This window comes from Herpailurus yagouaroundi, unplaced genomic scaffold (assembly GCF_014898765.1).
Source record: "Herpailurus yagouaroundi ecotype Mexico unplaced genomic scaffold, PumYag 140, whole genome shotgun sequence".
NCBI lineage: Eukaryota > Metazoa > Chordata > Mammalia > Carnivora > Felidae > Herpailurus > Herpailurus yagouaroundi.
The window spans coordinates 62,207,916-62,222,992 of NW_024412395.1; the positions used below are offsets into that span (position 1 = coordinate 62,207,916).

At 39.4% G+C, this 15,077-nt stretch overlaps 1 protein-coding gene across 1 annotated transcript in view; it reads right to left on the reverse strand.

The window, feature by feature from the left end:
- Positions 1-15,077, reverse strand: part of LOC121030780 (uncharacterized) — a 113,863-nt gene that overhangs the window by 39,808 nt on the left and 58,978 nt on the right. The window contains exon 6 of the mRNA XM_040475559.1: positions 5,508-5,659. Within this exon, the coding sequence (XP_040331493.1) occupies positions 5,508-5,659 (152 nt within the window). The remainder of the gene's footprint in view (positions 1-5,507; positions 5,660-15,077) is intronic.

The window sequence follows — 15,077 nt, forward strand, 5'->3', positions numbered from 1 at the left end:
CGCTTAACCGACTGCGCCACCCAGGCGCCCCTCGCATTTTCTTTTCTTAAGCAGACAATTCTGTGTTGAAAAGTATAAGACTACAAAGATCAGAGCAATATATCAAGGGAGAAGGATGTCTACATGTTTAAGTGTGGGAAAAGAATCTGTGGATGTTTTCTCTAGACATTAAAGAGATGATATGTTAGACAGTTCCTGGTACATGGCTAGAGCTTTGATGTATTGTTTTTGGTTAACTGATACACTAAGGACATGGTTGCGCTTCACAGTCAGAAGTAAACATAGGATGTGAAAAGTAAATAAAGTCTGAAAGAGCAACTTGTGCTAGAGCATTTAATATTCTTTCTCTGTTAGCACCATTCCCCACCCCAGTCTGTTTTATAAATACCTATAGTATGGTCAAGCATCAAGAGGAGGAAATAATGGGACATCTGAACATGGGAAAAGAGAAAAGATGAGATCTGAAGTGGGGGTGGGGCTCAGAGTTGGAAGCAAAAGCGTGCTTTGTCAGTTAACTACTTGGGGGTAAGTGGTACAATCCATGAGACCAAAAAAAAAAAAAAAAAAAAAAAAGAAAAAGAAAAAGAAAAAAGAAAGATAACAGAAAAGTAGAACCGGAATTTAGGGCTTGGATCCAAATTGTACACATAACTGGCTTCTCCAATATCAGCTCCGTGTTCCCAGTTTATGAATAAGAAGAGGGCACCCAATCATTACTCATTGTGTGGTAGCTAGAATTTTGAGGATGTGAAGTAGTGACTATCTCCTGATACTGTGTAGCTCTAAACTCTTTGCTCACTTGCTTTTTTAGGATCCCTAGGAGAGTAGAGGGGCCCCTTCTGTGGTAAAGTTAGCTGTTCTAGAATAACTGGGGATTGCTAATTATTGTTATAAACTATCAATAAAGCCTAATAAAGAATTCCTTTGGGCAGAGCCTTTGGAAAACATGCTTCAAATGGCAGCCTTATAACTAATGGCCTATGTGAAATATTAGGTAACAGTCTGTGTACATCTCAATGGCCTCTTCTAATAAGTCAATCTCTACTGATGTCCTGCTGTTAAGATTAAAGGACAACAAATATATGCAAGACTTTGAGAAGAATGAGGCCCAAGGTTTATATTTGAATTATAGAATTTATTTTATGCTTAGTGTGGAAAAAGCCTCAGCCAAGGTAGCTGTGTGTAGCTGTGTATAAATTCTGAATTATATACCATGAGAAAAGTAAATCTTAAGGTTCTACACCCATATTTATTTGCAGGAGGTTTGGGGCAATAGGGAGGAGAGCGGGATATGGGAAAGGGACCCAGTGAAAGGACAGTGACGAAGACCAAGGATTCTTCTTATCTGAGTCTCTGTGTCTCTCTCTTTTTAAGATTGTTTGTTTGTTTGTTTGTTTAGAGAGATTGTGGGGGAAGGGAGTGCACATGAGCGGGGTAGGGGCAGAGAGAGAGAATCCTAAGCAGGCTCTGCACTGTTAGTGCAGAGCCTGATGTGGGGCTGGAACCCAGGAACCGTGTGGCCATGACCTGAGCTGAAATCAAGTCAGACGCTTAACCAAGTGAGCCACCCAGGCACCCCACTTATGTGAATCTCTTAAACATTATCCTGGATTATACTTCTGTTTTTTACATTAAAATAAAATGGATCTTTAAGAGGACCTTTCTTCCTTATGACATAATTACTTACATCAATGTCTCTTTTCCCTTATTTACTTATAAACTCCTTGCAGAAGTCATGTGTCATATTTTCTACCTATATAAGACAGTACAGAGCTTTGCACACACAGATATTCATAAAATGTCTGGTGAATGAACACTATCTGTTGATTTTCCAGCTGTTATATAAAGCTGAAGTTCTATTCACATGTTATCAATGATAGCTGTGGCAGCAGATAATAAAAAGAGCTTTGATAGGTGGTTCTGAGTGGCATGGCTTCTTTTTCCAAAGAAGTGCTTTGAAAGGCAAACATTTTAATAACTGCCTAAAAATTCATCACTTATATCTGGCCATTGACCAAGTTTCTCTGAATTTTTAAAAAAAATCACTCACAAAGTATATGTTCCTCAATATACAGAGCCTATTCCTCAGTAATAGAGCCTAGGTTTCATCCTCTGAAGGACAAAGGATGCCAGTTTTTAGAAGTGTATTTGAAATAGCTTCTTATGTAATTATAGATGTAAAATTGTATCTTCTAGCTCAAAGAGAACTGTTGCAAGAAAAACAGCCACTTCGTTTGTCTAGAATGTCAGGGTCATTATTTTTATGGGAGGCTTTTGAGAAACACTAATTTGTGGAAGAAAAGCATCGCAGAAGGCAAATTTGACAGTTTAAATTCTCATGCCCAGATTGTTCTAGGGATCATAGTTAATTGAAAGATAATGAAAGGCTAAATGCAGCTTTGTTTAACTACTTACAGAGCCAGTGAAGTGATTCTGAGTCTGATTTTCACAATCTGAAAGATGAAAATGTACTATGCTGTAGACAGAAAAATGCAGAGTAATTGAGAGATTATGAAATGCTGATGGGCATCCCAACAACATTCTAGTGTAGTTTCAACTGGTTCTAGACTCTTAGAATAAGCAAAATCCCTTCCCACACTGATAAACACATACTTGTATATAGCATTCTATCTTTGAGGCAGACTTAAATAGTATGTTAGTTTATTATTGTCTGGAAAGTGATGCCAATGAAAAACTGCCAATCTGGCCCTTTTAAAGAAATAAAAACCTAATCTGGTCTCAAAGTCAATCATTTTTCTTAGGTTTAACAACTAATTTTAACAACTAAAACCATTTTGTGCACAAACCTCAAGAAATGGAATCTGTCATTTACACTGCAGAGGAGTTTCAACAACACAAGTTCAGCTGTGAAAAACTGTGAAAAACTGTAAACATCAGGACCTAGATTGCTTTATACTACCAGGATAATTTATTTTTGAGGGTTTTTTTTGGGGAGTAGAGAGAATATTTTGAGTAGCAATCTGTTATTACTGGCCCTTGCCTAACACCTCCTTGATGTCAATAAAAAAGATGTTCTTTGGGAACATTTATGTTTGGAGAGAAATTGAAATTAGTTTGTCTTATGTGGACCAATCAGGGTCAATCAGCCTGAATCTGAGAAATAAACTTGAATATTAGGCCTTGCTAACGCCATGGAACTATTTCCAATGCTAAAAGGCCCTGACGGGTTAGAGAATGAGCCCTGTGAAGGAGAATGTCTTGGTATCACTCATAGAGCTTCTGTGCAAGAGGATTTCATAACCCAGAATCTATTTTTCTGAAGAAAATTATCATTGATACACACCTACCAAAACGAAGGTGCTAAAAATTGTTAGTTCAGTGAATGAGTAAGTGAATGAACAGGACAGTTTTATATAGTCAACCCAGATATACAATGAAATTTATTTGCATTTATTGACTTTCTGTGTCCTCTCTTATGTAGTCTGGGAATTTATGCACTACGGATAACATTGTAAAGGCCAACTATTTCAAATTTTAAATAACTTATTTAAAAATAGGATTTTACAAATATTAATGATTATAATAATTGTCATTTGAATACTAAATTTTATATATGCTGCTAAGTCTTATCTATGTATTAATTCTTTTTGTACACACAAAGAACCAATGGGGTCAGTATTAGCACCCCCATTTTATACCAGAAACAGAAGCTCAGAACGGTAAGTCATACATTCAAATGTATGTCATCACAGTCAGGGAGTCTGATTCCAAGGCTCACATTCTTAACCTCTAAATTGCAACATGAACACAATCAGTGAATATTTCAAACTTTTTTGAGACATACAAATTAATGTAGATTCCCCTGTGACTAAATATACATATGTACATTGAAATGTTATTTCCAAGGCATGTAGATAGACATACACATAGCCAACTCCTGCCCTTAGTATGAATCCCATGTTTACTCACAAAAACACCATGCTTAAGAACCAGAAAAATCTGGGGCGCCTGGGTGGCTCAGTTGGTTGAGCGTCCAATTTCAGCTCAGGTCATGTTCTCGCGGTTTGTGAGTTCGGGCCCTGCATCAGTCTCTGTGTGGACAGCTCAGAGACTGGAGCCTGCTTCTGATTCTGTTTTTCCCTCTCTCTCTGCCCCTCCCCCACACGTGGTCTGTCTCTCTCTGCCTCTCAAAAATAAAGAAAATAAAAAAGTGTTTTTAAAAAGAACCAGAAAAATCTACAAATCATGTAGAGATATGGGAAGAAATATGAAAATTACAGTAAGTAGATTTCTAAAGGCTTTACCATAGAAATAAACAAGCATTGAGAGAAAAAAAATATGTTTGTACCTTTATGGCTCACCTGTGAATAAAATTTACTTGGTTAAAAAAAAGAGAGAGAAGGTTTGGCACAATATTTTAGAGCAATTATATGTTCTGTAACAAGCAGTTGGAGTTTACTGCACCAAAGCTTCAAACATAACATCTCTTCTTAAATATTAGCAAAATGAAATTATAAAAGATTTATTTTCCCCTTGATTTTTTCCCTTCTTCCTCCCATTTCCCCCTCCCTTGTCTCCTTCCTCCCTTTAACCCCTCAGATTATTTAGTGCATATTATACGCTAGGCACTATTTTGGATGTTTATAATATACAAAAATCACTGTCCTCTTTTTCCATACCTACTTTTTTTTTTACAGTTTATTTTTGAGAGAAAGAAGTAGGGAGCAGGGAGGGGTAGGGAGAGAAGGAGAGACTGACATATCTATATTGAACTTATTTATGTCCTACATTTAAAATGGCTTTTTTGTAGAAGCATATAGTTTGGTCTTGCTTTCTTATCCATTTTGACAACCTGAGCCTTTTAGTGTGTTTATACTATTTATATTTAACATAAGTAGTCTATGGGTAGGTCAAACTCTATCATCTTGCTGTTTTTTTTAATTTTTTAAATGTTTATTTATTTTTGAGAGAATGAGAAACAGACCATGAGCAGGGGAAGGGCAGAGAGAGAGGGAGACACAGAATCCAAAGCAGGCTCCAGGCTCTGAGCTGTCAGTACAGAGCCCAATGTGGGACTCAAACTCACAAACTGTGAGATCATGACCTGAGCCTAAGTTGGCTACTTAACCAACTGAGCCACCCAGGTGCCCCTTTATTGCTGTTTTCTAATGTTTTATCTGTTCTTCATCTCTTTTGTCCTCTTTTTCTTCCTACTGTTGAATTCACTGAGTATTTTTTTTAATTTTACTTTATTTCTACTATAGAAATATATGTCTTTTTATACAACTTCTGGTAGTTGCTGTAGGTTTTTAAATATACAATTTAGTTAGTCATGATCTACCTTAAAATAATGTATCGATAATTTCATATGTAGTAGAAAGACCTTAACATACTATCCATCCAATTCCTCCCTTCCATCTGCTGTTGTTGTCATACATTTTACATTTACATTTTGGATAAATATATAATAGTTACCATTATTTTTGCTTTAGACATCCAGTTATCTTTTGAAGCAATTAAAAGAATAAAAATTAATTTTATGTTACCTTGCTTGATTCCATTTCCAATGCTCTTCATTTCTTGATGTAGATCCAAGTTTTATGGTTGGTCTTATATTCCTTTTGCCTGAAGAACTTCCTAAATTCTGAATATATTTTGAAGGCAGAGCCAATAAAATTTCCAGAGGTATTGATGTTGCCTTTGAGAGAAAGCAAGTCAAAGATAACCCCTAGGTTTATAATAAAACTGCTGATTAATCAGTGACAACAGAAAATAACTGAATACAAAGGAACATATTTAGGAAGGAAGAGATACTAGTGTAAAAAAAGAAAACACAACTCCAGAAAAATACTACTTGAGACACCAAATGTATTTTGTAATTTACTTATTTGCCATGTATTTTTCTTCCCCTCAAAGCCCCAATTTTAAAGACCTCTTAGAAGTCCCAGGGTCAGGGCAGGAGTATGGAGTCTGTCTGACTCTTGTATCTACATATGCCTACCTCCTCTCATCAACCTGGATGCAAAACTCAGTCCCTTCATTGGTTTCAACAAGAAATCTTTCCCTCTCATGTTTATCAAGTTTCTTCTTTTCTTTTTTGATTTTTTCTTTTTTTAAAACTCCTTCATGGGGCGCCTGGGTGGCTCAGTCGGTTAAGTGTCTGACTTCAGCTCAGGTCACAAACTCGCGGTCCGTGAGTTTAAGCCCCACGTCAGGCTCTGGGCTGATCGCTCAGAGCCTGGAGCCTGCTTCCGATTCTGTGTCTCCCTCTCTTTCTGCCCCTCCCCCGTTCATGCCCTGTCTCTCTCTGTCTCAAAAATAAATAAACGTTAAAAAAAAACTAAAAAAAATAAATAAAACTCCTTCATGTAGTTTTTGTTCCCTCCTTATGAACTTGCTCCCTGTGAATTCTGAATTCTTATTTTATGTGGAGTTTAACTGTCTCCTACACTCAGCATTATATAAACAAAACCCCTTAAGGAGGTTATTAGAATAAAGAAAGCCTCAGGATTTCCCCTTCCCAGCCATTTAGGTTTATGAATTTACCCCACTGTTGCAGGTAGTCTCCCCAGGATTTGCATGCAGGAGGTTTACTGGAAGTGCTCTTAGAATCAGTATATGTGAAGAAGCAAGGAAGACAAGACCAGGCAGAGAGAGAAGTTAAAATGAGATTCAGTTGAAATAGTAGCCTCAGTCAACCCCACAGAGGTCTCTCAAGGCTGAGATGATCCTACAAAGATGTCCCACATTAGCAAACATACCCTACAATCATTGGATACAGCTGCAGCTGGGGACAGGTGCATAGACTTGCTCAAGGCAGCTTCCTTCACATAAGGGCAAATCCCAGAGTTGCAGGTAACTGTGGATCATTAGCAAACACTACTAGTATCTGAGACCATGAAGTCTTGACCATGAAGGAGAATCTGGACAGTGTCCAAATGCATCCACTATAATCCATCCGTATACCATTCAGTTCTACTTGTTTCATATAGCATATTGTCTCCACAAAGGGAACAACTCCAGGATTAATACTGATATCTTTTCCTAGGAAAACATTATGAGGAGTTTAATGGGACAAGTTTAAGGTGCCCCTTGCAGATATTCTCCAGGATGCATCTGATATTTGTAGTCTCCCTCATCTATTAAATCATCTGTTAGATTCTGCTTACTTTCAACTATCACATCAGTTTGTCTCACTCACTTACTTGGTGGGATGACCCAGGCTCACCCCAGGCCCTGAGAACCTTCTTAGGATGTGGCTTCTGCACATGTCTGTTTACCAGAAAAGTTAGTCTAGGGAATACCAAGAACCCCCTTCTACCCTACCCTTTCTCTAGCACATCACCTGGGTGTCAAGTGTATTTTTCTCTGTTTCTATTACATAAAAGCAGCCCTACCCTCTTCTGATGATCAGAGACAATTACTCTTGCCAGGATGTGGATCTTTTCTTTGGCCTACTGGATCCCTGGCACAAAGAACCTAAAGTAATCTCATGGCAGTCATAGCTAAAGTTTACTGGGGCTCCTGCAGAACCATCCTCCCTCTGAGAATCACAACCACTAGACTTACAGAACCTAGAGTTGTGGGGATAGAAAGTACAGATTTTCCAAATGGGTCACTGGGAGTGATAATAAGTGGAGTCCCTTCTCCCTAGTTCCCAGATTGATGTATGGTTGATGGTTGATGATTTAGGGTGTGCTCTTTATCCTGGAGAATAAAGATGGGCACCATATCCTTGTAGAGTATAATTTCCAAGTTGCCACCTTAGATGTACCTTAAAAAAGCCATTCCATCACTCCATCAGGCTGGCAGAATCGAGTGATAGGATATGTGATAGGACCAGTGAATCTCATTGTCAGGTGCCTATTGTCACGTCTTATTTGTCATAAAGTGCACTGCTTGTTCCAATGTAATCTATGTAGGATCACATGTTGGTAGATCAAAAATTCTATTTGCCCTTGAGTAATGATGCTGCCTGTGTGCCTAATGGGCAGAAAAGGCAATCACATAGAGAACTCTACTCAAAATAAATTTCTGCCTTCCAAGATGGAATGGCCACAATGTAATCAACTTTGGCCAGTTGGTCCCCTCAAGGGATGGTGCTCTATTAGAGGGTGCTCTATTAGTATTAGTATCACTGCTCTTAGGTTAGGTAATTGGCAGCAGCAGTACTAGGTCCACCTTGGTGAGTGGTAATTCACGTTGTTGGGCCCGTACACAGCCTACATAGCTTCTCCCATATAAGCCCTTTGTACAACACTGGGGTGGCTTTTGACAAAGACTGACTAGTATCAACTAGCTAAGTTATTCTATAAGATTGTTTCTATAACCTTCAATAGTAGATTCTCTCCGGGCTACATGTTTAGGTGGATCAGAGTTATCATATTTCACACCCATGGTGACATGTCAATTTGCATGTTCCTTCCTCAGACCCCTCTGTCTCATTTTTTTAACATTTATCCTTCCAAGCCCTTGACCAACAAGCCCAAACATTTGTCACTGTTATTGAGTCTATACATCTAATCTTCTTTAAAAAAATTTTAATTGTGTATTTATTTTTGAGAGAAGGAGGGAGCAAGCAGGGGAGGGGCAGAGAGAAAGGGAGACACAAAATCTGAAGCAGGCTCCAGGCTCTGAGCTGTCAGCACAGAGCCCCACGTGGGGCTTGAACTCACAAACTGTGAGATCATGACCCGGGCTGAAGTTGGACACTCAACCGACTAAGCCACCCAGGTGCCCCATATATATTTAATCTTATATCAACATACTTGTCGTTTTTTTTAAATTTTTTTTTTTAACGTTTATTTTTGAGACAGAGACAGAGCATGAACGGGGGAGGGTCAGAGAGAGAGGGAGACACAGAATCTGAAATAGGCTCCAGGCTCTGAGCAGTCGGCACAGAGCCCGACGCTGGGCTTGAACTCACGGACCGCGAGATCATGACCTGAGCCGAAGTCGGATGCTTAACCGACTGAGCCACTAGGCGCCCCAACATACTTGTCTTTTGACGCGAAATAGATGATGATCCACACCACCCAAACCTCTGCCAATTGGGAAGACTGCCCCCTCTGCCTTTTCTCCAGGCCACCTGTGAGTGAGGCTATTGTGAAAGAGTCCAAAGGATATATGGGTTGTCTCCTGTTGTGTATCACACCGCCTCAAAACTAAGTGGTTTAAAACAGCAGTGTATTGTTTCTGGAAAAGAGATGACAAACATGGTCCAGGATGAAGGCACATGAGGTGGAATGAAAGTGAAAGTCAAAAAATGAGGATGTGAAGAATAGGGACTATGATATCACCATCAATAAACAATGAAAGGATATGAGATAGAGAGACTGTGAGATAGACAATGAAGTTATAAATAAATATAGGAGATAAGCTAGAAAAAATCTTTATGCTTTATACTAAACAAAGGCATTATTCCTTATCTTTGTTTTCAGGCCTCTCCCCAACATAGGACCCCAGTTGCACGGTAAACATTCTATTAACAGCTACACATTGAAAGATCCTATCAGAAACTACTGTGAGAAAAGAGTCTTCCATTTACTGCCTTCATGTTACTACTTCGACCTAGAATTTTCCTCCCACTCCATCACACCTCAACCCTCCATGAAATGCTTAATTACTTTTTATGATCCAACTCAAAATTGTATGTGTGTGGGGGCTTAAATAAACAAACAAATTGAGGCTCCATGAAGAAACTCCTGTCAATAATGGATTCCCCTTCCTCTGAACACACTGAAATCCTTAACAACAGGGGCTATTTTACTTATCCTCACACTGCTACACAAAGCACATGGTAGGTGTGCTGAATGAATGCCTTAGCACCTTACACTTAGGCCACCCAGCCTTGTATTACATTTTATTATAGTCATTTATCATTTCTGTAAGTTAAAATCTCCCTGAAGGCAGAGACCAACCAGATCATAATTTTGATTCTCACAGAATCTGATGAAATCTCTTAACATCAAGTTACAAACAAATATTTAAATTAACTTGTTAAGGGAATTAGTGAGAATCCAAGACATGTGAGAAGTTGACCCACGATGTAATTACAGGAACAGCTTCATGGCCTCAGTGAATCCCATGAGGATCTCTGAAGGTGGAGTGGCCCTTTAGATATGTCCCAAATCAAGGCAAGGGGGGCAAGCCTTTGTATCCTGCATTGCCCGGGCATTGGATCTGTGCTGTGTCACAGGAAGAGGGCATAACCTTGGGTGAGGCAGCTTCCTTGAGCCAAGGTCAATGCCTGAAGGAGGACGCAGCTGTGACCCTTCAGCATCCAGATCCCAGCCAATAAGGGGAGTGCCTACCTTGATTCTAAAAGACATCTAGGTGGTATGTGGCAGCATCTATACAGCCTTCCCTGAGGTGAAAATGCAGCCTCTTTCTCACCTTCCATAAAAATCCTCTTCTTAAGGTATGGCTGAGAAAACAAGAGGGAATTTACTTTTAACGCCCAAGCCTCCAACTCTTCCTTTGAGCACCAAACAACTTCTTTTTCTCTTTGAGGATTTGAACTGGCACTGGAGGCATTTCTCTCTGGCTCAGCCCTGTCACTGGGATACTGGAGAAGTTTCTCACACTCACCTCCACAATGCTCGTCACCCATGCCAGTTGTGCCACTGCCCCAGACCAATTGAGCAGGGTCTCCCTGCGCCAGCAAACACCTCTGTGGCATGTGGCTCTCTAGGGGCTATGCAGCTGTCCCTAGCTTGCAGATCACAGCATTATAAAATATGGGCCTGAAAAAAATAAAATTCTCACCAGTGCCTTCTATCATCGTTTCCACTCAGGATCAAGGCTTACTTCTAAGTTAATGACTCCTACATACAGGAAAAAGCATCAGCTTCTGTTCTTTTCAGGCCCTGCATGCATGATCCCTGCCTCCTACAGAAGGAGCCAGAATACTTATTGGGCAATTTTGCTTGCAGGGACGACTCACCTCCTTGCTTCCTCCTTGCCTTCTGATCTTAATTTCTACATTGCTAAGGAAAGTCTCCCATGGAAAGTGTTGTTTGCTAAAAAATACCCATCTTTTCTATACCCAAGTTTTTTTTTTTTTTTCAAAAATGGAAAGTAAGATACTTTTCTTTCACCAGGCAACAGTATGCATTGAATAAGCACCATACAAATGGGTAGTTAGAGGTGGTTTGTGCCTGGATGATCCCAGCTGTTCTCTCTCTGAACTCAGGTGTCATACGCTAAAACTAAATTAATGGAGTCTCTCACCAGGGTTCCCATTTTTGTCTGGATTTCTGATCAGAGCTGGAGATTGTAAGCCACTCTATGGGACCTTGCTTGCAGGACAGTCGACTTACTAGGAAGGCTAATGAACCAGCATCATCAACTCCAACTCCCCACGTTTCAACTAAGGCCTCGGGTTCAACTCTGCCATTTGGTTGAGTGCCACAAAGACAGCATCTGTTACCCCTCCTTTCTTTTCTTCTTGAATAAAGCCTTGCTAACAAGGAGAATTTAGATCTCCCATGAATTCTAAAGCTTCTCTAATAATGCCTTGCTGTATGTTGCTCTTGTAATAACATGCTTTGACTGAATCCGATTTTCCAAACTGTTCAATAACACCTTGTCATATGGCTCATTGCAAAAGACTCTCTATTAACACATTTCCAGAGAACTCTTCTCCTTCCTGTTGATGCATGGTGGGGAAGTGGATTTACGAGTCCCAGCAACTCTCCCCATTATCAAGTGCACTACTCGATGCTGTCAGTATTTCGTCACAGATGTGAAGCTCTGGCAGGACTGAGATCATGTGTACCTCCTAATGCCAAGTCCATAAAATTCCTTTTAATCTTCACATCTCTGACTCTGAAAGCTGCCACTACTGCAACACAGCCTGCTCTCTTCAAACTCGAAATCCTTCTGCCTGTTCCCTGAAATCGGACTGCCTGAGAATATATGCAGTGTATGGCTAACAGGTTAGCAGCCTCTAGTGGGGATCCCAATGCATGCCTGATGCCTGCTACAACAGTAGTTGTCCTTGCATCTTAAGGACTCCACAAACATACCTTTGTAGGAGCCTTTGATCAGGCAAAAGCACAATAGCCATGTATATACTTCCCATAAAAAAAGTTGTATTTTAGAATCTGTTGGGGAAACCTCTTAAAAATATATCTCACCTGTAACTTGGCATGATTTTGGCTTTATATAGTGATACGATACCTTGATTTTTGCTTAAAATATTCAATCTTAAACAGTGTGTCCCTATGCAAAAACTGGAAAGCTGACCTCAGAATACACTGCTACCTTGGGTTCCTTTTGAGACTATTGGGGACCCATTCCTTTAAGATTCTTAGAAGAGCTATTATTAATTGAAAATTAATAGGCATATCCTGAAAACCCATAAAAGGCTTTTTGAAAGGGTCTATGAGAAATCACCTCAAATAATTCAATTCTTAAGAAAAGGCTTTGCAGCCATACATTTTGCTTCATAGTGTTTGAGACCACATTTTCTGACAGCACCCTGGATTTGATCTTTGCCTAGAGGCTCTGTCTCACTTTTTGAGTGTCTTCTTCAGGAAGAAACTGGGGATGAGAAAAATTTTTATCTTTGAAACTAACAAATCAGGAGCCACTTTTATTTGTCCTACATCCTGCTTAAAAATGGAATAATTTCTTCTTTAGCTCCTATCTCTTTATCTTATGCAGCTAAAAGGAATCAGTTGTCACTTTCAACATTTAGCTCAGAAATACCCCTAGCCAGATCAATTAGTTCACTAGATACATTTCTATTTTCTGTAGGTGACAGTTTTCCCAAACTTTCTACCACTATATATCAAAGATCTTCCATCTTCTAGCTCCCAATACTATTCCATTCACTCTCCTTCAAGTCTTCACTGACAGTCACCATGAGGCTCACCGGTGCTGGTAAAACCCACGTCCAGGTAACAAAATCTGCTACTCTTGCTAGATAGAAAATCCATACAAAAATCTACATTCATTTTATTCTTCTCAGGATTTTGTTTCCAGTAATTTGGGGAAGATCCTACCTGGAGCTACTGATGCAGTCATTGTCAAATGTGGTCCAGAACTATATGGTCATGTGAAGGTTCAACTGGGCTGAATATCCAGGAGCGCTCATTCTCATGTCTGGCAGTTGAAAGCTAGCTGTTGACTGGGAGCTCAGCTTGATTATCAACTGGGGCATGTTCATGTGGCTTAGCTTCCTCACGCCTTGGTAGCTTTGGGTAGTTGAACTTCTTAAGTTAGAACTCGGGACTTCGAGTGTAAGTGTTCTCATGTGCAGGGTAAATGCCGTTTCATCTTTTATGACTTGGTCTCAGAAATCACCTAGCATCACTTCTCCTTAGTCTATAGTCAAAGTAGTTATAAACCCACCCACATTCAAAATGAAGGAATGTCTACTCACCTCTCAATGTGAGGAATATCTAAGAATTTTGCAGTCATTTTTTAAAACCCACCAAAAGGGCTTTGCTGTCTTGCTTTCTTTTGTATCACCAACCCTTATAATAATGCCAGACACATAGGGGATGCTCCTTAAGTGTCTGTTGAAATATTGAATTTTGATAGGAAAAGAAAGGGAGTTCTGTGGTTTAGGTTAAAACTGGTGAGGCACCATGAGAGTTCTCTACCTCTATCTTTAAGAGGGGACACCATTACTGGCTACCTTGGGTGATGTAAGCAGTCATTTGTCTAAAAGCAGAGGGCTGACCCTTATGTTCTTCTCTTGACCCTTTTCAGTTTTTGATTATTCTAGGCCTGAGGGAGATTCCTACATTATCAGAGATTTTACTTGCATTTCAGAATGACAGTCAGGTTCCCATACTCCAATAATATGTGGCATTTTGATAACCTTGTAGCAGCCTTGAATAACAAATGGCAAAGAAATGATGTGGAAGAACTATGGATGCTCTTCAAGTGGTCTATTATAGGGAGCAACTCTGGCCACACAGATATGCAGCTGAATATTCCTCTCTGCTCCATGTTAGCTTAAGTATGTAGTAAAGTGTTTCCATTTATTGTGCCATGGGATACAGAGCAATTCTACATGTGGAAGAGGGGAGCTACAAGAATATTATATACCAAGACCTGAATTAGGATGAGTTTCAATAAATGCATTTTACCCATCATACAAAATTATAAACAGGACACAAGCCATTAAAACCTTTGTTATTGTCCATTAACACCACTATCTAACAAATTACCACATTTATAAGTGGAAATATCTTCCAAAAAATGTCAGGCATCTTGTTTGAATCCTCTGAAACAAAATAATTTCTGTGATGCATGTATAGTGATGCCAAGAAATCTATCTGCCAGCCAGAATTTCATCCTTGAAACATACCTTGTTATGGCAGCACCAAAGAACACAATGAGTTTTGTTTAGAGTGTCAGTCTTCCGTCTCTGGACTGAAAGGATTAGTTCTAAATTGCACATTATTACATAAGACTGCATGAAAATGTTTGCTTCTTTTTGTCCTTAAAAGAAATTCATGGTGTTTTATAAATAGCAAAAAAAAAAAAAAAAAAAGTAATTGCACTAAAGAAATCCATTCTGAGAGCTACAAGCAGTGGATCTGCCAGGCATTCTGTTTTATGTTATTATTTATTAAACACACAAAGGTCAGGGGTCTTCCAAGTACACTCACATGTTGGATGTGGTGGGAGGCTAAGGAGAGGCCATATAGTGCGATGGCTAAAAGCATAAGTTCTGGTGTCAGTCAGATCTGGTTTTAGCTTCTCTAATAAATGTGACTGGGAAATTTACTTATGCTCTCTGTGGCTCATTTTCCATACCTGTAACATGGAGATAAAAGTATTCACCTTCTAGGATTGGTTTATTGGTTAAATGAGATAACATGTCATTTACTCACCAGTGCTTGGCACAGAGTAGATGCACAGTTAACAAGGCAGATAAGAGTAAACACGTTCAATAGGTATTTTGTGTGTGTGTGTGTGTGGGTGTGGGTGTGGGTGTGTGGTGTGTATGAGATGGGAGAAAGGGGGCGAAGAGAGATGGGGGAAAGAAAGAAAGAAAGAAAGAAAGAAAGAAAGAAAGGAAGGAAGGAAGGAAGGAAGGAAGGAAGGAAGAAAGAAAGAAAGAAAGAAAGAAAGAAAGAAAGAAAGAAAGAAAG